This window comes from Babylonia areolata, chromosome 1, assembly GCF_041734735.1.
Source record: "Babylonia areolata isolate BAREFJ2019XMU chromosome 1, ASM4173473v1, whole genome shotgun sequence".
Lineage (NCBI taxonomy): Eukaryota > Metazoa > Mollusca > Gastropoda > Neogastropoda > Buccinidae > Babylonia > Babylonia areolata.
In genome coordinates this window covers 102,486,867-102,513,601 of record NC_134876.1, presented here as the reverse complement: position 1 = coordinate 102,513,601, position 26,735 = coordinate 102,486,867, and the positions used below count along the sequence as shown (strand labels likewise).

The window sequence follows — 26,735 nt, the reverse complement described above, 5'->3', positions numbered from 1 at the left end:
ACAGTGGTGCAAACCAAGGGTTGTTGTAGGCAAGGGGAGAAAGAAGGGATGCCTTACAAACTTGGAAGGAATGAAAGGCATGTGTGTCCAGAGTGGCACCTCTAAGTTGGACTGCCTCATCCTTCCTTGTGCATCTCCAGCCTTATGGGTGATTGTTGCAGGCAAATGAGTTGGGTTGCCTTGTCCGTCCTTGCACCAAGAGAGGCATTCTTAGCCCTGTGGGTGTGAAGGGGGTGTGTGTGGATCCCTAAGGACCAACCACTACTGAAATGTGAAGGAGCATACATTCAGGTGTGAATGAGGCTATTATTATTTTATTTTATTTTTGTGAGTGCAGTCATCCTCCAAAAGCAAGGTAGGAATGAATTTATGAAAATGAATACATATATGTGCCAAGGGAATAAAAAACTTCCATCAGCTCAAGTGATGATGTCAGAAGTATGCCAATGACAAGAGATCGAGACACAAGAAATAAGCGGCTGTATAAGCATACGTGTAGCGTGCACAGATATACCCAAGTAAGTGGGTAAGTGTGCATAATCATCAATGGAAAGGAATCTGTCCATGCACCTACATATGAGATGTACATACTCATATGAATAAAGTGCCAGTACGTAGAGGCAGAGAGTTCTGGGCATTGTGAACAGAAGGCCGCAAATGCAAGTGTGCCTATATTGCTATGTAGGGAATCTCAATGAATAGATGTCAATGAATAGAGATAGAAATATAATTGTACATGTTAATATGAAAGTCGTCTGAACCTATCCCATAAGCACATACACATGTGTATACCGATGGATAAGTACGCATCTATAAGTGAAAGCAGAAATGTGTATGAATGTAGCAATATATCTCATATATATGTATATATGTGTGTGTATATATATATGTATATATATATATACATATATATAGATTTTTTTTTTTTTTAAATATGTATATATATATTTTGTGATTGTTGCTTGTGATAATAAATCAAATGGATAGAAGGGGAAATATTGTGATGCATTTCCTGTGGCCAATAGCCTGAGAAACAGCAAGAAAAGTGCAGTTGCCATGCAAAGATGTGTAAAGTCCCTAACTGGGCATGAGGACCCAATGAGAAACCGAAAGAAAACATCGTTGGTGGACAGCACGGGGGGCAGGAGTTATGTGCTTTGTTGGCGAAACTAACCACAGCTTCAAGCGCCTAGGTTACAAATGTGGAGTTGCTTCCCTTGGCGCCAAAAATCGTCGAAAAGGAAAGTGTCTTTAGAGCACATATCCCCCTTGTGCGACGTGTCCTCGCTGAACAGGGAGGAGTGTCATGTTGTGTGTGAGAGTCCGTGGTTCGATGCCACCGTAACCGACACAGGTGAAAACGAGCGCAAGGGGAATAATTATAATGTCCCTTAGTGCCGTGGGCATCCCAACCCGAATCGGTCGCCATCGGACGCGAGACGGTCGGGGCATGTAGCATGACGGCGCCGTAATCCAGTGTTATGGGCGTCGTGGACGAGGGGGTGACAAGTCCGTCGGCTTGCCGTGGGATGTGCATCCCCCTGTTGCTGAACGGCGGTCCAATCTCGCGAATAGCTCCTGCGAGAGGACCGACGTTCAGTTGTCAGTTGTTGTGTGTTGACGGATAAAGTGATAGACAAGATCGGCCCGAGCACTGCCGAGAGGCAGGATCGAGTTATTACAGTGGACTTCGGATATAAGAACACCGCCGGGGCCAGCATTTGAGTGTCCTTATAAGCGAGGGTTCTTATAAGCATACCTCGGATATAAGGTCAGTTGTGCTAGTGTGTGTTCTTATAACCAAGGAAAGAAGAAAATATTGTGGACAAGCTAAAAAGAGTCGTATATTGACCTCTAATGGTCTGTGTGCGTGCGTGCGTGCTTGTGTGTGTGTGTGTGTGTGTGTGTGTCCACGGCAATCTCTTGCTTGTTTAAGCCTTTGCGTCAATGAAGTGGAACTTGCTGGTTGGCTTGATCTCGATGCAATATAGTTTACTTCTTTTGCGTACGTGAAACATAAATTTAATGCAAATAACTCTAGAAGTTATGTAACAATAGCTGTCTTAATGAAAATGAGAGAGAGAGACAGACAGACAGAGAGACAGAGAGAGAGACAGAGAGAGAGAGAGAGTTACGATCACATTTTGACAAAATGACTTTAAAGAATACAAGGATACAAGGAAATTTATTGGCCAAGTTTTCAACAACAACAAAAAACAAGATGGCCAGACATTCAAATGTGTTCCCAGTCTACGGCGTTCGCAGGGGAAAATAACGGTTTTTAACGACCCCTCCCCCTCCCCGCTCCTCCCCTCCCCCCTCCACAAACTAACTGCCACTATCCATCTGTCTCTCTGTCGGGTTGTTAGTGTAAGTGAAGTTCAGAGGCAGAATTCCGTGAAGGGCACTTCACTTACACTACTGTAACAACCCGTTCAAAATGACCACAAAGGTTTCGCAAATAGACCCTTTCCTGGCTGATTTCTACTCCAGGAATTGAGAACAGTGGCATGTGTGGTATCCATTGCCTGGTGGTCTCACCCACAGCTGTATACACAACAACTGGAGTTTGAAGCAACGTTGCAGCTGCATAGATCTCTGCATCTGAACCCCAGGTGTTCAGTTCCAGATTGTTTCTTGCGACATACTGCCCGAGATCCTCCCCGACGTAAGCAGCAAATTTGGTGTGATTTTTCAGCATGAAATCTACAATTATTGCTCTTACTTGTTCGTGATGGGCTTCTGTCCCACAAATTTCCAAACTAAATGCTCTATACAAACAATTCCCATCACCAATGATGGTGTTAACTTCTAGTGGCTTTCCCAGATCTACATTGTTTTTCCTCTCTGGCAAATGAAATGGCTCTGGCAACCCTAACCTTTGGGCTTGCTGTTTGCGCCAAGAACTGCTCGTGGGATTCAAAAATTGTCGTGGTCCTGGTTCAAACCCCACAATACCCACTGTCTGCGTGTCGTCCTTTCCTGCATCACTTGACATGTCCTCTGGATCACCCGACATCTCCTCTGCATCATCTGACATCTCCTCTGCATCACCCGACATCTCTGCATCACCCGACATCTCCTCTGCATCACCTGACATCCCTTTTCCTGCATCACCCGACTTTCCCTTTCCTGCATCACCTGACTTTCCCTTTCCTGCATCACCCGACATCTCCTCTGCATCACCCGACATCTCCTCTGCATCATCTGACATCCCTTTTCCTGCATCACCTGACTTTCCCTTTCCTGCATCACCCGACATCTCCTCTGCATCACCCGACATCTCCTCTGCATCACCTGACATCCCTTTTCCTGCATCACCCGACTTTCCCTTTCCTGCATCACCTGACTTTCCCTTTCCTGCATCACCCGACTTTCCCTTTCCTGCATCACCCGACATCTCCTCTGCATCGCCCGACATCTCCTCTGCATCATCTGACATCTCCTCTGCATCATCTGACATCCCTTTTCCTGCATCACCTGACTTCCCCTTTCCTGCGTCACCTGACTTCCCCTTTCTACGACCTGTGTCTGCTTTTCCCGGGGCCCCATTCTCAGTATTAAAATAGTCAGTAATGTGTGTCTGGCTTTTTGCCTTTGCCACATGCTTTTCCAGCAAAGCAGTGAACACAAGAAACGATTCTAGGACATCATCAGCACAACCCGATCGCAAACAGTACGCATTGATTTTCTTAACACAGTCTAATGCAGCCCTGCTTGAAATCGATGGCATCTCTTCCCCGCAGTCATCCTCTCCATCTGATGCCTCTTCAACGACTGTTTCTGGGGCTGTTGATGTCGAAGGGGATGGTGCCGTCGGAGGACTTGCTGACTCTGAGGTTATGACATCATCGTCGACGCCGAAGTACTCAGAAGGGGAAATGTTAAATTCCTTGAACAGGCGTGCCAGAAGAGGTTCCTGTTTCTCAGTATCCTCAGTGTCTTGTGAGCTGTTGTTGTCGCCTCCGTCATTAGCTTCAGACATGCGAAAGCCTGCGCTCCGGAAGCTGTTGGCGATTGTTGAAGGGGACACTTTGTTCCATGACTGTTTCAGGAGGGAGACTGCTCCCAGCAGACTGAACTGGAAGTCCTCTGCTGTTCCACCAGCATCGATGTGTGCCAGCAGCTTCGAGACCATCGCCGCTCTGTAATGAACCTTCATGTTCCGGATGATGCCAACGTCAAGTGGCTGGAGTTTTGAAGTGGCATTTGCGGGCAGAAAAAGTACTTTTGTGGCTTTGAGGTCTGGAATTTTGTGGCTTGAACAATTGTCAAGCACCACAAGCACTTTTCGTTTCTGCTGTTCCATTTCTCTGTCAAACGAGACCAACCAAGGTATGAAAATCTCACTTGTCATCCATGCTTTGGGGTTTGCTTTGTATGCAACTGGCACCTTCACTCTTCGGAAGCATCTTGGCTTCATGAATTTGCCGATGGTCATAAGGGGTAGTTTCTCTGATCCATCCATGTTGCAGCAAAGGAGCACTGTAATTCTGTCTTTTCTCTCTTTTTACGTTTTCTGCGTTTTCTGCCCACACCCACACACACCTACCCACACGAAACAACCCAAGAACGCGCCAATGCACAGGTCTAAAATATAGATAAGCATGCAAGGGGTAAAAAGTCAGCGGTAAAAAGTCAGTGTCATCAGGATTCTTGGGTGCGTTTTCTGAAACAAATACAGTTTCACAGAGCATCATTTCTTTTTTCTATGTTGTTTGGTATACGTAGGAATAGAGTGGGGTGGCATTAAACAAACAAACAAACAGGGGTGGGCGAGGTCTGGATTACGCCTGTCCCTCTCGAAAGTAAAATAATCTGCCACGAGAGAGAGAGAGAGAGAGGGAGGGAGGGAGAGGGAATGTGTGTGTGTGTGTGTGTGTGTGAGAGAGAGAGAGAGAGAGAGAGAGAGAGAGATCAATTACCTTTTCACAGAGAACCACTCCAACAAAGCAGAGTCAACAGTGCGATGTTCGGAGCCTCTTGCACGCTTTCTGGAAAGCTCAGTCTTGCCGCTTTCAAACTGCCCAACGTATTTGGCTTTTTCTCTTACGATGTTGAGCAAAGTCGTCCTCGGAACTTTCATTTCATCAGCGATGAGACTTTTGCTTTTCTGAGGGTTACGCTCGACCTCTCTAATTATTTCGATTTTTTGTTGGAGAGACAATGCTTTTCTCTTACGCTCCGCCATCTTGTAGAAGAAATGTTTCTTGGAAATTCTGGGAAATGAAACGAAACGAAAATGAACCGAGCATAACTTCTACTTTCGGTTCTTATATCCGAGGGGAGGTCATGTTGGGAACAAGCAGATGGTGTCTTTACAAGCGAGGGTTCCAAAAATAGAATAATCGCAGACTTCCTAGAAATGATCATTCCTACTTGCGGTTCTTATATCCGAGGAAAGTTTGATGTGGGGACCTAGCAAGTGCTGTCCATATAAGCGATGAACCCCATATCAGAGGGTTCTTCTATGCGAGTTTTAATAAGTGATCACAAAGAACAACTTTGGCAGGGACCTGCTTTGGGGTGTCCCTATAAGCGATGGTTCTTATATCGGAGGTCCTTATAAGTGGAGTCCACTGTAATACATTTAAGAATTATCTTGATATTCATTGTGAAAACTTTAAAAACAAAACTCATTTACATATTTTCTGATTTTTCAGGCACTGCGCACTCAATGTTGAAAAATGCGACAGACATATGTGGGGACTCTCTTTTTCTTCCCCACTTCAAGCGGGTAAAAGGCCTTGTCAGGCTTGCACGCCTTGATATTGATATATGATATGATATAAGAGGTACTCCAACGTGGAAGTGCCAATATCAGTCTGGGAAACAGCAGAGTTAGGCAGTGGGGCAGAAGAATCCAACACTGCCGAAGTTCCAATGGGGCTTGCACGTACCTGCTCTGTGGGCGCAAGGCGCGGCACCGGAAGGCAGAGTGGTGCATAATTGCTGCAGCAAGTTTAGCGATGAGTTGCTGATTGTTTGGTTGAGTAGCTTGCTGAGACACCATTAGTGGATGGGAAACAGCAGCACTCGGCGGTGTGGCAGATGGGGTCATCACCGCATAGCTTGGTAGGACCGTGCACACACTCGCACTGAAGGCGAGGAGCAGTGCCGGTGCAAGGGAAATAATTGCGGCAGTCACCGGCAAGGGTGCCGAAGCAGGGGTTGCCTCCCTTGGATCGGGTGATCTGGACAAGGAGGGGGGTGCACGCGTATGGGCAAGCGTGTCCCCTAGTGGTCCACCTTCCTCCCTACACCAGGGGAGGGCATCCCTACACGCCTCGGTCGCTATTGGATCCGAGACGGTCGAGGCATGCCGCGTGGGGGGTCGCGTGATCCGATGTCACGGCCGCCACCACGGACGCATCGCACATAGGGCCCAGTCTAATGTGCGGATCCAAGACAAGCTGCCTTTTTTTTTCTTTTTTTTTTTCCCAAGGGATTGTGGCCATTCCATTGGTGCAACTGTGGGTATGGTAAAGAAATAGAGGAGATCGACTCGTACACTGCCGACTGGCAGGGCCGAGAAAACGCGGATTGCGTCGAGCGAGTTCGCGGATCGATAAAAATGACATGAAAGGTAACACTGACCTGAGTGTGTGACCACAAACCTGTAGAAGTCACCAGAGGAGGTGTAGGAGGTGGCGGAGGTCTGGAGTCGACCGGAGGGAGCGGAGGAAGTGGAGAAGGTGGCGGGTTGGCGTTGTTTAGAGGGCCAGTAGTAGAGGGCCCAGAGTGTCAGCGAATCGATTGCGATCGCGCTTTAATTTTAGCACGATTCCCCAATCGAGCTACAAAATTATGTGACCTGGTTGGAGACATAATTTGACCACAAACAAGAACGCCAGAGAATCGAAAGACAGACAGAAAATACGAAAAAACTTAGCCGTATGAAGAGCACAGGTACAGGAGTCATGATGGCTGCCGGAAAAAGAGGGCGATAACCAGCGGGACAAAGGGGAGGTTACCTACTTCCGGGAGGTTATCGGCCGTAGTTTCGTCTGCTCCGCATAGGCGGATAGTAGTTTGCACAGGACAGGAATGTCAGACCCCTGCCGGAGTCTGCACTAGTTGGGTCACGGTTAAGTATGTGTAATTAAAAATAAATTTAAAAATTATAAATAAATAAATACATTATATATATATATATATATATATATATATATATATATATATATATATATGACCCAGTGCCAAAAGGTGTGCAAACTGACAGTGACCCTTTTAAAATGAAAATATGTTTATGAAACGACTTGTGTGTTTTTCTTTGTGGAATGGGTATGAAATTGAATAAAGATATATCACAAATAAATTAAAAGCGCTTCCTAAATGTGTGTCAATAAATGTATAATTTTTGTGTCTATTTCCGGCAATGAAAAACGGACACCAAGACACCAGCATTTGTTGGTGAAAGTTATTGTGAATTCGACACAAGTAAACAGGATAAAAATGATCGATTATGCTTCTTAAACCTTTATTTCATACAGACAATACCATAAGGGACCTCAGCATACATGCATTTGCGTAAAATCGCTCACTGAAGTTTAACCTTTCGGACGTCATTCGTGTCGCAGCTGTGTCGGTACACACAATTATTATCTCGCGAATCTCGGTCAAAACTGAACAGAAATGGGATTATTTGCCTTGGGTATGTCGCAAAATAACACTGCAAACTGCAAATTTTCGAAAGGCATCGGATTATTTATTTTTTTAACAGTTTTGTCCGCCAGTTCCGTTTTGTCGTCATATCTGACGTTCAACTATCAAAGGAATATTTTGCTTGTTTTAAAAAATATTCATATTTCTGTTTCTTCACGACATTCGGAACATCGCAACACACATCTGTTCTACTTCCGGTCAATGAAAACGGCGCGGAACGAAAGTTGTTGCAGTTGAAAGTTTGTCGTCATTTCATCTGTCTTTCTGACGTTCAACAAGATCTCACGTTCGACAAGAAATCAGGTATGGTTTGACGTGTTTATTGTTCTAAGTTTGCGTTATTCTGTTTCCTTCTTCTTTTCGATTAAAAAGAAAGTTAGTCGAAGTTTGTTGCACATTGCTTTATGTGTGATACACTGGCCCTTTGTGGGTTGAAAGTCTTTGTTAGTCCTTCACATTGCGACACGTGGTTGTGTGTCATCCTGACGACCGACCAAAAATGTTCGTCGTAACAATGATGTTCAACTGCAGTCCGTGATTATTAGCTGTAGTCTTTTAATTCTTATCCGATTTGGCGCAATATTGAGTTTGCATCATAATATTTCGAAAATAACTTAAAAGACTTAACTGGGAATGGAAATGTTATTTTTTGGTCACATTTTATTTTAAGAAGAAAAAGTTTTCATGCAGCCCATCAGTTACTTTGTTTAAATTTTATTTGTCATAACACCTAGACTTTTTTTTTTAAGTACATCACTACATGCTTGATTTGCTGTTAGTATGGAATGAAGTACATCATACCAGAAGCTTAAAGATGGTTTTATCATTTATGACATAATGCAGTTAATAATTGTTTATTAGAATATGACAGTTCCCAACCATTCCCCTTAAAGTAAAAATTCATGACTAATCCTGTGCTCTTCACAACTGAAGTACGGTAACTAAGTAACATAACACAACAGCATGCTCGACGGCAGTCGAACATTTCACTTGTTCAAAAATCTCTACAGGTAAAGATTAAAATACGGCAATATCCACTTTTTTTCCTGAAGACGGGATGAGTTGTGTTCACAATAAGGCGTAGACGTTCACTCCGTCAGTTCACACAGCAAGCGGAGGGGAAGAAATGTGGATATTGCACATACACGCATGCGTGGTGAGTAAGATGGCGACTTTGAAAATTGCTCTGAGCTAGAACCGAAGTTTTGGTCTAATTACGGAGGATTACAGGTCTTGTTTACCGTGGAAGTGAGCACAGAACGTTCTTTCATGTTCTGAAGTCCCTCAGCAACTTTGTGAAGCATGACAATTCGTTGGACAGACGATATTTCGATATCATCGGGCATAGCCACCACGCCTGCCGGAACCATTTTGATTTTCACCTGAGAACGCACGCACCTGGCACATGTGGCAGAGCCGGTGAGTTGACTTTTCATTCAGTGCATGAGTTCGTGTAAGGAGCAGGAAAACAAAACAGAATTCATGTCACAGTCAGTCTCTGGAGGCAATCAGATAGCCAGTACCAGAAAAAACTCAACACCGAATGTTGAAAAGGACAAACTAACAGTCGATAATTATGATGCTGCCCCAGCTTCGGGAAGAAAACCCTCTGAGGGAGTGCCTATCAGTGTAACGGATGCTAAGGATGATACGAAAAACTTATGTGGAAAATGCAACCAACCCTGCACCAAGAAGGCTCTTCAATGCGAGCTCTGTGACATATGGTACCATACAAAATGTGAAAAGATTGATGATGCCACATACCGTCTGCTGAAAAAAGATGGCAAAAAGAAGTATGCAGTAGTGCACTACTACTGCTCCAAATCCTGTAACAATGTAGCAGCCAAGTTCCTGAGTGGAATAGTGAAACTGACAGAAGATATGGAAAAACTGAATATCAAAGTGGATAGAATCGACAGCAAAGTCGAAGATCTAAGGAAAGGACATTTTACTGACCACATGATTGAGACAGTGAAGGAAATCACCAAGAACCAAACTGAAGTAAAACTTGAAGAAGATCTGAACATTTTTGAAACCAGGTTGGATGTTAAGTCTAGAAAAGTCCAAGGAACAGATGAAGGAAATCAAAGATCAGGTTAGGAGGCAGACTAATGCGATTATCTTCAGGCTTTCAGAAGACAGAGTAAAATCAGCCCAGGAAATGAAATAGCTGATCAGGACAGAATTCAGCAGTTTCTCACAAATCAAATGTGAGCACAAACCCGTGGATGTGAGGTGCCTTGGAAACATGTGAACTGAGGACGATGGACAGAAAAACCGCCCAGTCAGACTAATGTTTTCCTCGGAAGCTGCCAGAGACGAAGTGATTGCAGCATATCATAAAAGAAGAAAGGAGTTCAGAAAACCAAAAGAGGAGGAGTCAGAGGATGAAGACTTATGGTGCACAAAGTTGGCCATGCGTAAAGATATGACACCAAAGGAAAGAAAAGAAGAAGATGCTCTTTTCCATGAACTACGCCAGAAGAGAGATGAAGCCCAAAGATCGGGGGACGATAGCGTTCACTGGATCCTGAAGAAAGGAAAAGTGGTGCCCGTGGAGAAGCGCCCGGCAAAAGTGCCCGGCGATATGCGGGGCTGAAGAGACTAAATAGCAATACTGTAAATACTGTAAATACAAAGAAAAAGACTACACAAAGTTCTTCTCGTCATTTTGTTCCCACACCAAAGCCTGTAAATAAGTTTGCAAGTTGCACTTGTTTTTATATTAATGCGTGTAATAGCATTTATTTTTGTGGCACTTTGAATGAATGTGTAGTTGAGATTGCGCGTGCGTGTTGTTGCTTGTGATGCTAGGGGAAGCAATTGCGTGTTGGTGCTTGTGATGCTAGGGGAAGCAATTGCGTATTTCTTATGAATATGATTTTATTGTGATCATCGCTCCTCAGTATCAGTGAGTAGAGTTCTGGATAGCTTAGCTGATCCCGTCACAGCAACTGTAAGCCAGAGCGCGAGAATCGGCTGGACCGGACGGGTCCTAGTGTTTCGTTGTTTGGCCTGTTGTCACACTGATGAGGTGAGGATATCTATGGTATTAACGTTAGGTCCTATTATTCTTATTATTATTTATAGGTATTTGGTTCTTCATTATTTGTCAAAACATTTTGTATTTATTCTGGTTATGAATTGGATTACTTAATTTTACTATTTTAGTAAACGAATGAAAGGTGATCCGTTTCTGGGATTGTTTGGTTATTGTTCATTTCTATTCAATTGTCTTTGTAATTTCTATGGATCGATTTATCAAAATGATAAAGTGTTATATTTGTGTTGTCAAAATACTTTCATGCTGTACAAAACAAATATAGTTTATACAGTATTTATTATATTGTTTTATAAATATTTTTTGTATGTTTTATTAAATGGAGTTTATGTACTTTTTGTGCAGAGGCTCGCGCATTGTTGCGCATTGTAGCGCATTGTCGCTCATTGTCGCGCATTACTATTATTATTACTGCTACCTTTTTCTATATTATAATTATTATTTATTTATTTATTTATGTAAGCTTATCTATTATTTATTCCCCCGGTTTTTGGGGGGGTTTTTTGGGTTTTTTTTTTCAAGGCCTGACTAAGCGCGTTGGGTTACGCTGCTGGTCAGGCATCTGCTTGGCAGATGTGGTGTAGTGTATATGGTTTTGTCCGAACGCAGTGATGCCTCCTTGAGCTACTGAAACTGAAACTGTCGCGCGTTGTCGCGCATTGTCGCAACCACGAGATCAGAATAGAGAATCTTTGCAAAACTACCTTGTGTGAGGTGTTCATTCCTTTTCCTCCCCCTCTTGTTCTTCCTTACCCCCTTGTGGAAAACGCTGTAATAATCGAAGATAGAACCCACCCCAACAACTACAACATGCGGATCAGTTGATGAATAAAAGAAACGAGCTAAAGGCAGCAGTCGATCTCTACAAGCCTGATATCATTGGGATAACAGAGGTAAAGTGGAAACAACGAAGCTGCTCGATTATGGAGTGTGAGATAGCTTTGAAAGATTACGAATTGTTCCACAACATGCATGAAGAGGGGAGAGGCATGGGATTGTATGTGCGGAAGGAATTGAAACCATCCCTCTGCGACAGACTGACATCGGATTTTTCAGAGCACATATTTGTGGAATGCCAAGTAGAGGAAGGGGACACGCTCCTCATAGGCTTGCTATATAGAAGCCCAAGTACCAGGAAGGTGAACACCGAAAAGCTCAATGGGCTACTTTCAGAAGTGATGAATTTACATTTTTCTCATGTGATGATGATGGGGGACTTAAACTTCCCAGATATCGACTGGCACTTGGAGAAAGTCACAGGCAAAGGTGGATCTGAACATACCAGTTTCCTCAAGACAATAAAGGATGTATTTCTAATTCAGCACCAAAAGACACCAACACGCTACAGGGAAGGAGAGAAAGTCAGCGTGCTTGACCTGGTTCTCACAAACAGAGAAGACATGATCAATGAGATCAGAGTAGAGGCAGGACTTGGGAAAAGCGACCATTTCTCACTTGTCATCAGTCTCTCATTTACATGCGGGAACCCACCCAAAGTGACATGCTTCAACTACAAGAAAACCGATGTTGATGTACTGAAAGAAGAAGTGGGAAAAATCGACTGGATAGAGGAACTGAGGGACCTGCAACCAGATGCAGCTTGGAAAAACATTAAAGAGCATGTTAACGCTGCTATTTCTAAGTCAACTCCAAAGACCAGAACCAGTGGTAGAAGAGGAAAGAACTGGATGGATCAGGGTACACTGGCGTCAGTCAGAAAGAAGCACAAACATCTTCAGAAAATGGCAGAACACAAGAGATGGTAAGGACTATGATAAGTACATAAAAGCGAGGAATCAGTCAAGGAAGGCCTGCAGAAAGGCGCAGAGAAAATTGGAAGCACAGGTAGCATCAGTAGCGAAAACCAATCCAAAAGCATTCTGGAATTATGTCAAAGAAAAAACCAAAACAAGGACTGGAATAGTGGACCTCAAGAAAGAAGATGGTTCAAAGACAAAGACAGATAGCGAAAAGGCAGAATTGCTGAACCAGTTTTTCAAGAGTGTCTTTATAGTTGAGGATACAGGCCCACTCCCAGACCCACCAGACTACAGTTTCACAGAAGCCTTGGAAGATTTTGAAGTCACTGAGGAAGTTGTACGGAAGCATTTAGTCAACCTACATACAGACAAGGCAGCAGGACCCGATGGATTGACACCATTGATACTCGCCAAAGCAGCTGATCAGCTGGCGAAGCCTCTGGCCCATCTCTTTAGATTGACACTGGACAGCGGAACAATCCCGGAAGACTGGAGGAAAGCCTATGTCACACCTATATTCAAGAAGGGGAGCAGAATGGTGCCCAGCAACTACAGACCTGTCAGCCTAACCTGAATAACCTGCAAGGTTATGGAGAAGATCGTGCGCGACCACGTTATGGAACACCTGCTGAAGAATTCCTTGATCGCTGAAGAACAACATGGCTTTGTACCAGGACGATCATGTATTACCCAGCTGTTAGAGGTCATGGATATCTGGACGAGCATTGTAGACGATGGAGGCAGTGTGGATGTGGTGTACACCGACTTTCAGAAGGCATTCGACACAGTGCCCCATCGTAGACTTCTGTCAAAGGTCGCAGCCCATGGTATCATGGGGAAAGTGCTGGGATGGATCAAGGACTTTCTGACCAACAGGAAGCAGCATGTTATAGTCAACGGTACGCAGTCTCAGGAAGCTAGTGTGAGCAGTGGCATCCCCCAGGGGAGCGTGCTCGGGCCAGTCTTGTTCATTATTTTCATCAACGACCTCCTAGCCAGAGTAAAGAGCACAGTAAAAATGTTTGCGGATGACACCAAATGTTCAACAGAAGTGACACAGAGACGGGACCAAAAGATCTTCACGACGACCTTGACCAACTCCAGCACTGGTCTGACACGTGGCTGCTTAAGTTCCATCCACAGAAATGTAGCGTAATGAAACTGGGGGGGCAGAAGTCAGAGGCAACATACTACATGACGAGCAAAAAGGAAGAGGACAACAGTACAAGGGTGACATTAAAAGAGATTGCAAGCGAAAAGGACCTGGGAGTGCTCATTGATGACAAACTGAGTTTCAAAGAGCATGTGCACAGTTGACATCTAAAGCAAACAGAATGGTTGGACTTATAAGGCGATCATTTGATTTCCTGACTGAGACAACTTTTGTTCAGTGGTACAAGAGCCTCGTCCAACCACTGTTGGAATATGGCCACTGTGTCTGGCAACCGTTTCACAAAACGCTATGTAGTGACATCGAGGACGTCCACAGGCGAGCAACAAAACTCCTGGGCTCACTGAAAGAGAAGCCTTACCCCGAGAGACTGAAACTGCTGGGGCTGCCAAGTCTGGAACACCGGAGGCTGCGAGGGGACATGATAGAAGTACTTAAATACCTTCATGGTCATTATGATGCACAGAGGCCAGTGTTCCAGTCGTCACTCAGTGGAAACCTCAGAGGCAACACTTTAAAGCTCCAGAAACAACGCTTTCGCCTTGATGTCAGGGGGAATTATTTCTCTAATAGAGTAGTGACACAGTGGAACGGTCTCCCAGACTCCGTGGTCCTGGCGCCCTCAGTCAACACCTTTAAGAGCCGCCTAGATAAACACTGGAGGGGCCTACCTGGTCTGTACAACCCATCTTGTCAGAGTAACTGATTTGGTCTAGCCGCGCTTGCCACACATGCAACCAATTCAGTGATAGTTCTTTAGGAACATGAACAGGCCTTGGGAGAGGCCTAAACCGTTGTCAAGTAGATTTTTTGCAAACACACACTCTAACGCAACGACAGTAACATGCACCCACATAGAGAGCACATCACTCCTCAGAACAAAACAAATTTTCCCCGCAATACGGAGTGAATGATGTTTATGATAAGGCACGGACGTTCATTCTGTCGGCCACATAGAGGAGTGGAGGGGAAGAAATGTGCATATTTCCAAGATAGGCTTTCATTACCAATGTTTCAGTCACGTGTACTTGGTTGATGAGAGATATTTGGGTGTGGTGTAGCAGTTATGTGTATAAAAATAAAATCCAAACATAAATTGGAAAAAAACAGTTCAAATGACTATGCTAACTGTATAAATATACATGTGCATATGAGTGCACACGCACGCACACGCACACATACACATTACATCCTTAAACATACACACAACCTCACTTTAGTGAATGGTCAATATATTTTTGACACCCCCACCCCCACACACACAAACACCCAGCTCCACTATCCTTACACACACACACTCACGATCACATGTTATGCTTGGAATATAAAACCACAAGTCATGTTTTGAAGAGCAAGCTTATGTCAGTGGCAAACGAATGGACTGCATGGTGTGTTTTAAACACAAACTATGCTCAGGATGGCTGAAGAAGCTGCTGTGGCCCCAGTGAACTCCCAGCAGTTGCTGGAACATCTGACGCACATAGAAGGGGCAGCAGAAGACATTTTAGCTGACAAGCACAAGCTGGTTGACTTGGACCGACATCGGAACCAGACAAGGGAAGCAATGAGGTATAGGTGTTTGTTCTTTTTATTGTGGGATAAATGGTATCAAACTAAATACTTCTAGTGTTAACTTGTGAGAGTCAATTCATTTTTTATTTTCTGATTCTGATAGCAAAAGGAGAAAGTTTATAAAAGAAAAACCAAGATTCACATATGATAATAGTAATCAAAATTATTGTGAGTCTTAGTTTACAACCTACTGTTTTTATTTATAAACCTTCTCCATTTGTAATTTTCATAGACTCGGGAGTCATGTTTCTGCTTATTGCTGTATCTGGTTTTTAGCATTAAATTTTTATCTCTTTTGTTAGTATTAACATCCCATATTTTTACCTCATCCCTTTCCTCCTCTGACATTGATCAACCCCCATGTGCATATATTCTTTTTGTTGGGGTATCAGTTTAGTGATAACAAAAAAATGGTTTTTGCTGCTGTACAGTTTAATGCCATTACTCCACCACTACTCATTCTAAGTCCCTCATACACAGCCAAACCCAGGTTTGTCTGCCAAAGTCTCAACTCGGGGGAACCATCATTGTTGGGTCACCAGGAAGCGACACACCAGAGGAGACCCTGCCTAGCTGCTGAGTCACTTTAGTGGTGTTCAGTTGAGCTTGTTCTGATTGTGTATGCAGGATACCACCAACTAATCCCGCAGTACTCTCCTGTCCTGTCTTTACATTGTAGGATGAGGAACTCAGAATTTTTTCCCCAAGAATTCTTCCAGGCTGTCCATCGAAGTTGAGGTTAGGGTGGGTTCAGTCAATAAAGAGTGAAGAAACTGATGCTCTAGTTGCCACATTTCTTGTGTGCTTTAACTTATTGATGCTGGCATCCTACAGTGCTGTTGAAAAGGTACTTTATGTAATTTTAAACACAAAAGGTTTTCTTTGGTTTTGTGCACTGGTAATCTTTTAGATTGTCTTTTTAGATTTGTATCAGTAAAATGCAAGTTTTTATCATCAATTGTTTCAGGATATTGCAAAAAGGCAAGACAGACAAGAAACAGTGGATGTGCCTAGGAAACATGTTTATAAAGATGGAGAAGAAATCTGCATCACGATTTTTGGAAAAAGGTGAGTATAGTGAACTGTTCCATGTCTTGTGTTTAATCAGTATTTCATATCTTATGTTGAAATGTGGCATATTTTCGTTGATTAGCCATATCTAGTTTGTCCTTGAACAGTGCGTGCGTGTGTGTGTGTGTGTATAGAAAAGAAATATTTTTTTCAGATCGAGGCAGTGATATATGTTGATAGAACCAAGTCTTACATAGTGTTTGATACCAAACATGTCTATTCATTTTATAATGCCTACTTGTGATACAAGTGATTTTCACTTGTACTTCATTGTGTGTAGTAGGTTTGTTTTGGTTGTTTGTTGTTGTTTTTGGGTGGGGGGTGGGGGGTGGGGGGGTCCCAGCCTTTGTACTTTTGCTTGTAGTTTGTTCAAATCAGTTAAGAAAGAATGAAAGCATTTTGCCGTAATAAATATCTATTCGTTTAAGTCTCAACTTACGTATTTTCCACTTTATCTTGAAAGTACTATTTGATTTTGTTGATGTCTCCACATTTGTATAATTTCATTATCTGTTTTTATTTCAGAGTACTTAGCAGTTGCATGCATTGTATAATTTCATTATCTGTTTTTATTTCAGAGTAGTTAGCCGTTGATGCATTGTATAATTTCATTATCTGTTTTTATTTCAGAGTAGTTAGCCATTGCATGCATTGTATAATTTCATCATCTGTTTTTATTTCAGAGTAGTTAGCCGTTGCATGCATTGTATAATTTCATTATCTGTTTTTATTTCAGAGTAGTTAGCCATTGCATGCATTGTATAATTTCATTATCTGTTTTTATTTCAGAGTAGTTATCCGTTGATGCATTGTATAATTTCATTATCTGTTTTTATTTCAGAGTAGTTAGCCGTTGCTGCAGCCAGTGGAACATGTTGAAAGAAATGAAAGAGTGCAGAACATTTAACATGAATGAAACTGAAATCCTTAAAGACGCACTTACAATCACACTGATCTCTTGTTAAAAAAAAGAAACATGATTTGTTGTTTGAGTTTGATTTTAAGGTGCATGATCTTTGATTTGTTCTCTCAATTGAATGTTTTGCATGCTGTGTTAATTAATATTATGAAAGATTGTCTCTCTCTTTTTTTTTTTTTTTTTTTTTAGAACAAGCAGAGTAGATACATATTTAAACTGACAAGCATGTTGTTTTTTACCTGGTATGTCATGATTTGTTGTATGCCATTGATTATGTACTGCTGTCTGTGTATTGATTCATGGGAGGAGCATTGTATGCCATTATGTACTGCTGTCTGTGTATTGTTTCATGGGAGGGCATTGTATGCCATTGATTATGTACTGCTGTCTGTGTATTGTTTCATGGGAGGGGCATTGTATGCCATTATGTACTGCTGTCTGTGTATTGTTTCATGGGAGGAGCATTGTATGCCATTATGTACTGCTGTCTGTATTGTTTCATGGGAGGGGCATAGAGCTTGGAGCCCACAGAATGGGGAGTTTGCACCAAATAGTCATTCTGATGATGTACAAGTAAAATGACTCATGACAACAAAAGGGTTATCCCTGGTGAATTTCTGCAGAAAAAAGTCCACTTTTATAGTTAAACAAATGCATTTGCATGCAGAAAAAAAGTGTACAGAAAATATTCAAAACATCGCTAAGCACTTTCCTTGGAGAGAGCTGCCTGAATTTTATTCAGAGAAATCTGTCATAACAAAAAGAATGCAGTACTATAAAACACAGTACAGTAAAACACAACACAATACAATATATAATTGAGTTGCGCCCTCTGTTATTATTGTTATTATTATCATTATTTGCAGACTTTGACCACACGAGCCAAGAGATAGGGAGAACCAGAACAGAGCTGAAGCCGAAGATGAACCACCTGCGTGATCTGGAACACAAAGAAGAGCTGAAAGGGTTTAACTTGAACCCCCTCAGCAAGGACGAAGTCACAGCGATCAATGATCTTTTATGATGTTTGAGATGCCTGACTGCTGTGAGGGAGTGGCTGTGAAGGTTGTGAGGACAGTGTTGAAAAGTACTGAGCCAGTTGTTGTTGAGACCGAATGGTGTGTGTGTGTGTGTGCATGCATGTGTGCGTGCGTGCGTGTATGTTTTCTTGTGTGCTTTGTGTCTGACTGATTTGTTGATGTAAAGCACTTTAAGAGGTTTGAAAGCAATATATGTACTATTATTGTTAGTAGTAGTACTAGTCATATGATTATTATTGTTATAAGGGGTGCATCATTATGAACTGTCATTGGAAAAGTTGGTTGAAAAGGTCTGGAAGTTACAACTGTGTAGGTTTGGTGGAGTAGTTGTTATTTTATTAACTTTGTGTAGGTCTGGTGGAGTAGTTGTTATTTTATTAACTTTGTGTAGGTCTGGTGGAGTAGTTGTTATTTTATTAACTTTGTGTAGGTCTGGTGGAGTAGTTGTTATTTTATTAACTTTGTGTAGGTCTGGTGGAGTAGTTGTTATTTTATTAACTTTGTGTAGGTCTGGTGGAGTAGTTGTTATTAACTTTGTGTAGGTCTGGTGGAGTAGTTGTTATTTATTAACTTTGTGTAGGTCTGGTGGAGTAGTTGTTATTTTATTAACTTTGTGTAGGTCTGGTGGAGTAGTTGTTATTTTATTAACTTTGTGTAGGTCTGGTGGAGTAGTTGTTATTTTATTAACTTTGTGTAGGTCTGGTGGAGTAGTTGTTATTTTATTAACTTTGTGTAGGTCTGGTGGAGTAGTTGTTATTTTATTAACTTTGTGTAGGTCTGGTGGAGTAGTTGTTATTTTATTAACTTTGTGTAGGTCTGGTGGAGTAGTTGTTATTAACTTTGTGTAGGTCTGGTGGAGTAGTTGTTATTAACTTTGTGTAGGTTTGGTGGAGTAGTTGTTATTTTATTAACTTTGTGTAGGTCTGGTGGAGTAGTTGTTATTTTATTAACTTTGTGTAGGTCTGGTGGAGTAGTTGTTATTTTATTAACTTTGTGTAGGTCTGGTGGAGTAGTTGTTATTAACTTTGTGTAGGTCTGGTGGAGTAGTTGTTATTAACTTTGTGTAGGTTTGGTGGAGTAGTTGTTATTTTATTAACTTTGTGTAGGTCTGGTGGAGTAGTTGTTATTTTATTAACTTTGTGTAGGTCTGGTGGAGTAGTTGTTATTTTATTAACTTTGTGTAGGTCTGGTGGAGTAGTTGTTATTTTATTAACTTTGTGTAGGTCAGGTGAAGTAGTTGTTATTTTATTAACTTTGTGTAGGTCTGGTGGAGTAGTTGTTATTAACTTTGTGTAGGTCTGGTGGAGTAGTTGTTATTAACTTTGTGTAGGTTTGGTGGAGTAGTTGTTATTTTATTAACTTTGTGTAGGTCTGGTGGAGTAGTTGTTATTTTATTAACTTTGTGTAGGTCTGGTGGAGTAGTTGTTATTTTATTAACTTTGTGTAGGTCTGGTGGAGTAGTTGTTATTAACTTTGTGTAGGTCTGGTGGAGTAGTTGTTATTAACTTTGTGTAGGTTTGGTGGAGTAGTTGTTATTTTATTAACTTTGTGTAGGTCTGGTGGAGTAGTTGTTATTAACTTTGTGTAGGTCTGGTGGAGTAGTTATTTTATTAACTTTGTGTAGGTTTGGTGGAGTAGTTGTTATTTTATTAACTTTGTGTAGGTCTGGTGGAGTAGTTGTTATTAACTTTGTGTAGGTCTGGTGGAGTAGTTGTTATTAACTTTGTGTAGGTTTGGTGGAGTAGTTGTTATTTTATTAACTTTGTGTAGGTCTGGTGGAGTAGTTGTTATTAACTTTGTGTAGGTCTGGTGGAGTAGTTATTTTATTAACTTTGTGTAGGTTTGGTGGAGTAGTTGTTATTTTATTAACTTTGTGTAGGTCTGGTGGAGTAGTTGTTATTAACTTTGTGTAGGTCTGGTGGAGTAGTTGTTATTAACTTTGTGTAGGTCTGGTGGAGTAGTTGTTATTTTATTAACTTTGTGTAGGTCTGGTGGAGTAGTTGTTATTAACTTTGTGTAGGTCTGGTGGAGTAGTTATTTTATTAACTTTGTGTAGGTTTGGTGGAGTAGTTGTTATTTTATTAACTTTGTGTAGGTCTGGTGGAGTAGTTGTTATTAACTTTGTGTAGGTCTGGTGGAGTAGTTGTTATTTTATTAACTTTGTGTAGGTCTGGTGGAGTAGTTGTTATTAACTTTGTGTAGGTCTGGTGGAGTAGTTATTTTATTAACTTTGTGTAGGTTTGGTGGAGTAGTTGTTATTTTATTAACTTTGTGTAGGTCTGGTGGAGTAGTTGTTATTAACTTTGTGTAGGTCTGGTGGAGTAGTTGTTATTAACTTTGTGTAGGTCTGGTGGAGTAGTTGTTATTAACTTTGTGTAGGTCTGGTGGAGTAGTTGTTATTTTATTAACTTTGTGTAGGTCTGGTGGAGTAGTTGTTATTAACTTTGTGTAGGTCTGGTGGAGTAGTTGTTATTTTATTAACTTTGTGTAGGTCTGGTGGAGTAGTTGTTATTTTATTAACTTTGTGTAGGTCAGGTGGAGTAGTTGTTATTTTATTAACTTTGTGTAGGTCTGGTGGAGTAGTTGTTATTTTATTAACTTTGTGTAGGTTTGGTGGAGTAGTTATTAACTTTGTGTAGGTCTGGTGGAGTAGTTGTTATTTTATTAACTTTGTGTAGGTCTGGTGGAGTAGTTGTTATTTTATTTAAGTCTGAATTAAAGTTCCTCATTGTTCTGAGATTTCTTATTGTTTTTCCCAGATACATAGCATACATAATACAACATTCAAAATGCATGTGCTTGCATGCACATGGTCATGCATACAAACGAAGACACAGGGAAACATACACACAGCTGCACACACATAATACATGAATTACACACACACACACACACACACACACCATGTGCATATCTTCTTCCTTTATGCTAAAGGTGAACATTGTATTTTATCTTTTATCTTCATGATTGGATGAAAACTCAGTGTGTGTAGATGGTATGTTCAGTCACAAAGTGGGCATTTACATCATGTTATATTTTTGTCTGTTTGTAAATTGTTCTTGTGTTTTTTAATTAACCTTGTATGACATGTCTGCCAGTGTGTAAGAGCTTGAGGCTTCACATGTGATGCAGACATATGAGACATCACTGAATACACTTGTATGAAGACTATATAGTATTGAGGTACGTAAATTCAAGATTATGCTGTGGTTAAAAAAATTGATGTCATATTGAACTTGTTTCTATAAGACATTCATTCTTCATTCTTTCTCAACAGATTTTATCTTATTAAGATACATGACACCATTGTGTTGTGAATAATGATTGAGCTTTGTTTGACTTCAGCAATGATTCTGATCCATTGTGCTTTGAATTATGTTCAAAAGAAACCAGTCCAGTGCTGGCTTGTACCTTGCATTTATGTGTTTCTTTTCCAGTTGTTTGTGTTTCCACAGCAGCGGTATGCCTGTGTGTGCCGTCTGTCCCTGTCTTTTGTTGTTTTCTCTGTGGGCTGCAACTCTCATGTCCACTTGTATGTCTGTCTACAAGTCGGCGTTTACATTTGTATTTCTTTTTATCACAACAGATTTCTCTGTGTGAAATTCGGGCTGCTCTCCCCAGGGAGAGCGCGTCGCTACACAACAGCGCCACCCATTTTTTTGTATTTTTTCCTGCATGCAGTTTTATTTGTTTTTCCTATCGATGTGGATTTTTCTACACAATTTTGCCAGGAACAACGCTTTTGTTGCCGTGGGTGAATGCTGCACACGGGACCTCGGTTTATCGTCTCATCCGAATGACTAGCGTCCAGACCACCACTCAAGGTCTAGTAGAGTGGGAGAAAATATCAGCGGCTGAACCATGATTCGAACCAGCGCGCTCAGATTCTCTCGCTTCCTAGGCGGACGCGTTACCTCTAAGCCATCACTCCACATGTATGACAGTATTTGTATCATTCCATACAAACAGCCTTACACTTTACTGTTTTAGGGGATGGGAATGCTGGATACGTACCTGTTTCGGTAACCCACCAGAAACTGATATGGATTAAAGGATCTGAACATGTACATCTGTTCTTCTGCATATGTTTACACATGGAAGAGATTAAGGCACTAGTACAGTAGTAGGTCTGGTCAGTATATATGTTTACACATGGAGGAGATTAAGGCACTAGTACAGTAGTAGGTCTGGTCAGTATATATGTTTACACATGGAGGGGATTAAGGCACTAGTACAGTAGTAGGTCTGGTCAGTATATATGTTTACACATGGAGGGGATTAAGGCACCAGTACAGTAGTAGGTCTGGTCAGTATATATGTTTACACATGGAGGGGATTAAGGCACTAGTACAGTAGTAGGTCTGGTCAGTATATATGTTTACACATGGAGGGGATTAAGGCACTAGTACAGTAGTAGGTCTGGTCAGTATATATGTTTACACATGGAGGAGATTAAGGCACTAGTACAGTAGTAGGTCTGGTCAGTATATATGTTTACACATGGAGGGGATTAAGGCACTAGTACAGTAGTAGGTCTGGTCAGTATATATGTTTACACATGGAGGGGATTAAGGCACCAGTACAGTAGTAGGTCTGGTCAGTATATATGTTTACACATGGAGGGGATTAAGGCACCAGTACAGTAGTAGGTCTGGTCAGTATATATGTTTACACATGGAGGGGATTAAGGCACCAGTACAGTAGTAGGTCTGGTCAGTATATATGTTTACATGGGATGCTGGAAAAAAAATGTTCTCCCTTTATTAACAATGTGCTGATACTGGGATCAAACTCAAAACCCACAGATTGAAAGTCCAAGGCTTCAGCCATTTGTGCCCCATTGTGTATCACCATAAAAGTATTGGTTTGTCTGGGTGGAGTGAAGAAAATTGAAGAAAAGTGCCTTTCCGAAGGACACAACACTATGCCAAAACAGAACCTGACTGTGATCACTGGTGAACAGTGAGTCAGAAGTCCTTACCTTACAGATTCAACAAAGTGCCTCCACAATTTTACATACCAGTGCATTTTAAATATCAGGAAGGGTGTATTTGATTGATTGATGGATGGATATGGATACTTGAACAACGCCTGTCCTCAGTTGGAGACCAAGCTCTAAGCACTTTACAAACACAACAGGCTGCCTACCTGGGTAGAGCCGACTGACAGCTGCCACTGGGCACACATCATTCGTTTCCTGTGTCATTCAATCAGATTTCAGGCACGCACACATACACACTCAGACAGACATGTAATATTTTACGTGTATGACCATTTTGTTTATTTACCCCGCAATGTAGGCAGCCATACTCCGTTTTCGGGGGTGTGCATGCTGGGTATGTTCTTGTTTCCATAACACACCGAACACTGACATGGATTACAGGATCTTTAATGCGCATATTTGATCTTCTGCGTGTGTATACACATGAAGAGCGTTCAGGCACTAGCAGGTCTGCACATATGTTGACCTGGGAGATCGTAAAAATCTTCACCCTTTACCCACCAGGTGCCGTCACCGAGATTCGAACCCGGGACCATCAGATTGAAAGTCCAACACTTTAACCATTCGGCTTTTGTGCCCATCCATGAGGTTGTATTTCTAGTGTGATATAGGAATACATAGATGTTTTGACAAGTTCTTAATCGTCTTGTAGGTCCAGTTTTTGTGGTGTTCTGATAGGCCTCATGAAGGAAGAAATTCTGCTCTCATCACGCACACTGATGATATTGGAAATGTAATAAAAGTATTCATTTTCACTTTTGAATGTTACAATGAAAAAAAAAATCCTTAAAGATAGGAAAGTAGCGTAGGTAGTGGTGGGGACAGGAATGGAGGCAGTCATATGTCAGGGCTTGAGAATACTCCATTTGTATTGTATTGCTCTTTTCTGTCACAACAGATTTCTGTCTGTGAAATTCGGGCTGCTCTCCCCCAGGGAGAGCATGGCCCTACACTGAGAGTGCCACCCTTTTTTTCTGTCTGCAGTTTGTTTTTTTTCTATCGAAGTGGATTTTTCTATGGAAGTGGATTTTTCTTCAGAATTTTGCCAGGGACAAACCTTTTGTCGCTGTGCGTGTTTTATATGCGCTAAGTGTATGCTGCACACAGTTCCTTGGTTCATCGTCTCGTCCAAATGATAAGCATGAAGACCACTAGTCAAGGACTAGTGGAGGGGGAGAAAATACTGGCAACTGTGGGATTCGAACCAGTGCACTCAGATTCTCCCTTCATCGGCAGACATGTTACCACCAGGCCAACGCTCCACTTGACCCACTGTCTGGACAAATAAACCTAGCAGTCAAATAGAAATGCTCTCTCCACTTGACCCACTGTTTGGGACAAATAAACCTGGCAGTCAAGTGGAAATGCTCTCTCCACTTGACCCACTGTTTGGGACAAATAAACCTGGCAGTCAGTGGAAATACTCTCTCCACTTGACCCACTGTTTGGGACAAATAAACCTGGCAGTCAAATGGAAATGCTCTCTCCACTTGACCCACTGTTTGGGACAAATAAACCTGGCAGTCAAATAGAAATGCTCTCTCCACTTGACCCACTGTTTGGGACAAATAAACCTGGCAGTCAAATGGAAGTGCTCTCTCCACTTGACCCACTGTTTGGACAAATAAACCTGGCAGTCAAGTGGAAATGCTCTCTCCACTTGACCCACTGTTTGGGACAAATAAACCTGGCAGTCAAATGGAAATGCTGTCTCCACTTGACCCACTGTTTGGGACAAATAAACCTGGTGGTCAAATAGAAATGCTCTCTCCACTTGACCCACTGTTTGGGACAAATAAACTGGCAGTCAAATGGAAATGCTGTCTCCACTTGACCCACTGTTTGGGACAAATAAACCTGGCAGTCAAATAGAAATGCTCTCTCCACTTGACCCACTGTTTGGACAAATAAACCGGGCAGTCAAGTGGAAATGCTTTCTCCACTTGACCCACTGTTTGGGACAAATAAACCTGGCAGTCAGTGGAAATGCTCTCTCCACTTGACCCACTGTTTGGGACAAATAAACCTGGCAGTCAAATGAAAATGCTTTCTCCACTTGACCCAGTTTGGGACAAATAAACCTGGCAGTCAAATAGAAATGCTCTCTCCACTTGACCCACTGTTTGGGACAAATAAACCTGGCAGTCAAATAGAAATGCTCTCTCCACTTGACCCACTGTTTGGACAAATAAACCTGGCAGTCAAGTGGAAATGCTCTCTCCACTTGACCCACTGTTTGGGACAAATAAACCTGGCGGTCAAATGGAAATGCTCTCTCCGCCTGACCCACTGTTTGGGACAAATAAACCTGGCAGTCAAATGGAAATTCTTTCTCCACTTGACCCACTGTTTGGGACAAATAAACCTGGCAGTCAAATGGAAATGCTCTCTCCACTTGACCCACTGCTTGGGACAAATAAACCTGGCAGTCAAATGGAAATGCTCTCTCCACTTGACCCACTGTTTGGGACAAATAAACCTGGCAGTCAAATGGAAATGCTCTCTCCGCTTGACCCACTGTTTGGGACAAATAAACCTGGCAGTCAAATAGAAATGCTCTCTCCACTTGACCCCACTGTTTGGGACAAATAAACCTGGCGGTCAAATGGAAATGCTCTCTCCACTTGACCCACTGGGACAAATAAACCTGGCAGTCAAATGGAAATGCTCTCTCCACTTGACCCACTGCTTGGGACAAATAAACCTGGCAGTCAAATGGAAATGCTCTCTCCACTTGACCCACTGTTTGGGACAAATAAACCTGGCAGTCAGTGGAAATGCTCTCTCCACTTGACCCACTGTTTGGGACAAATAAACCTGGCAGTCAAATGGAAATGCTCTCTCCACTTGACCCACTGGGACAAATAAACCTGGCAGTCAAATGGAAATGCTCTCTCCACTTGACCCACTATTTGGGACAAATAAACCTTATGGCAGTCAAATGGAAGTGCTCTCTCCACTTGACCCACTGTTTGGACAAATAAACCTGGCAGTCAAATAGAAATGCTCTCTCCACTTGACCCACTGTTTGGGACAAATAAACCTGGCAGTCAAATGGAAGTGCTTTCTCCACTTGACTCACTGTTAGGGACAAATAAACCTTCTGGCAGTCAAATGGAAATGCTTTCTCCACTTGACCCACTGTTTGGGACAAATAAACCTTCTGACAGTCAAATGGAAATGCTTTCTCCACTTGACCCACTGTTTGGGACAAATAAACCTGGCAGTCAAATGGAAATGCTTTCTCCACTTGACCCACTGTTTGGGGCAAATAAACCTGGCAGTCAAATGGAAATGCTCTCTCCACTTGACCCACTGTTTGGGACAAATAAACCTGGCAGTCAAGTGCAAATGCTTTCTCCACTTGACCGCTGGGCAAACAGTTTTTGACTATCAATGTAATGGTGACTGAACAGTCTGCTTCAGTATTGACCAGTTGCACTTCCGTCATACTCTTTTCACTTCAAGACTTCT

At 42.1% G+C, this 26,735-nt stretch overlaps 1 protein-coding gene across 1 annotated transcript; it reads left to right on the top strand.

The window, feature by feature from the left end:
• The first annotated feature begins 7,854 nt into the window (after positions 1-7,854).
• LOC143294663 (p53 and DNA damage-regulated protein 1-like) lies at positions 7,855-18,660 on the top strand. The gene is made up of 4 exons (XM_076606049.1): positions 7,855-7,968; positions 15,074-15,226; positions 16,197-16,297; positions 18,086-18,660. Exons 2-4 carry the CDS (start codon positions 15,075-15,077, stop codon positions 18,241-18,243), a joined length of 411 nt encoding a protein of 136 aa, XP_076462164.1. The 5' UTR covers positions 7,855-7,968; position 15,074; the 3' UTR covers positions 18,244-18,660.
• The last annotated feature ends 8,075 nt before the right edge of the window (positions 18,661-26,735 follow it).

What these genes read in the sequence shown, in the direction of transcription:
- LOC143294663 (XM_076606049.1), top strand. Translation starts at nt 15,075, where the DNA reads ATGGCTGAAGAAGCTGCTGTGGCCCCAGTGAACTCCCAGCAGTTGCTG. An exon ending in CAGACAAGGGAAGCAATGAG is followed by an intron (nt 15,227 to 16,196) that starts GTATAGGTGTTT and finishes CAATTGTTTCAG; the next exon opens with GATATTGCAAAAAGGCAAGA. An exon ending in ATCACGATTTTTGGAAAAAG is followed by an intron (nt 16,298 to 18,085) that starts GTGAGTATAGTG and finishes CATTATTTGCAG; the next exon opens with ACTTTGACCACACGAGCCAA.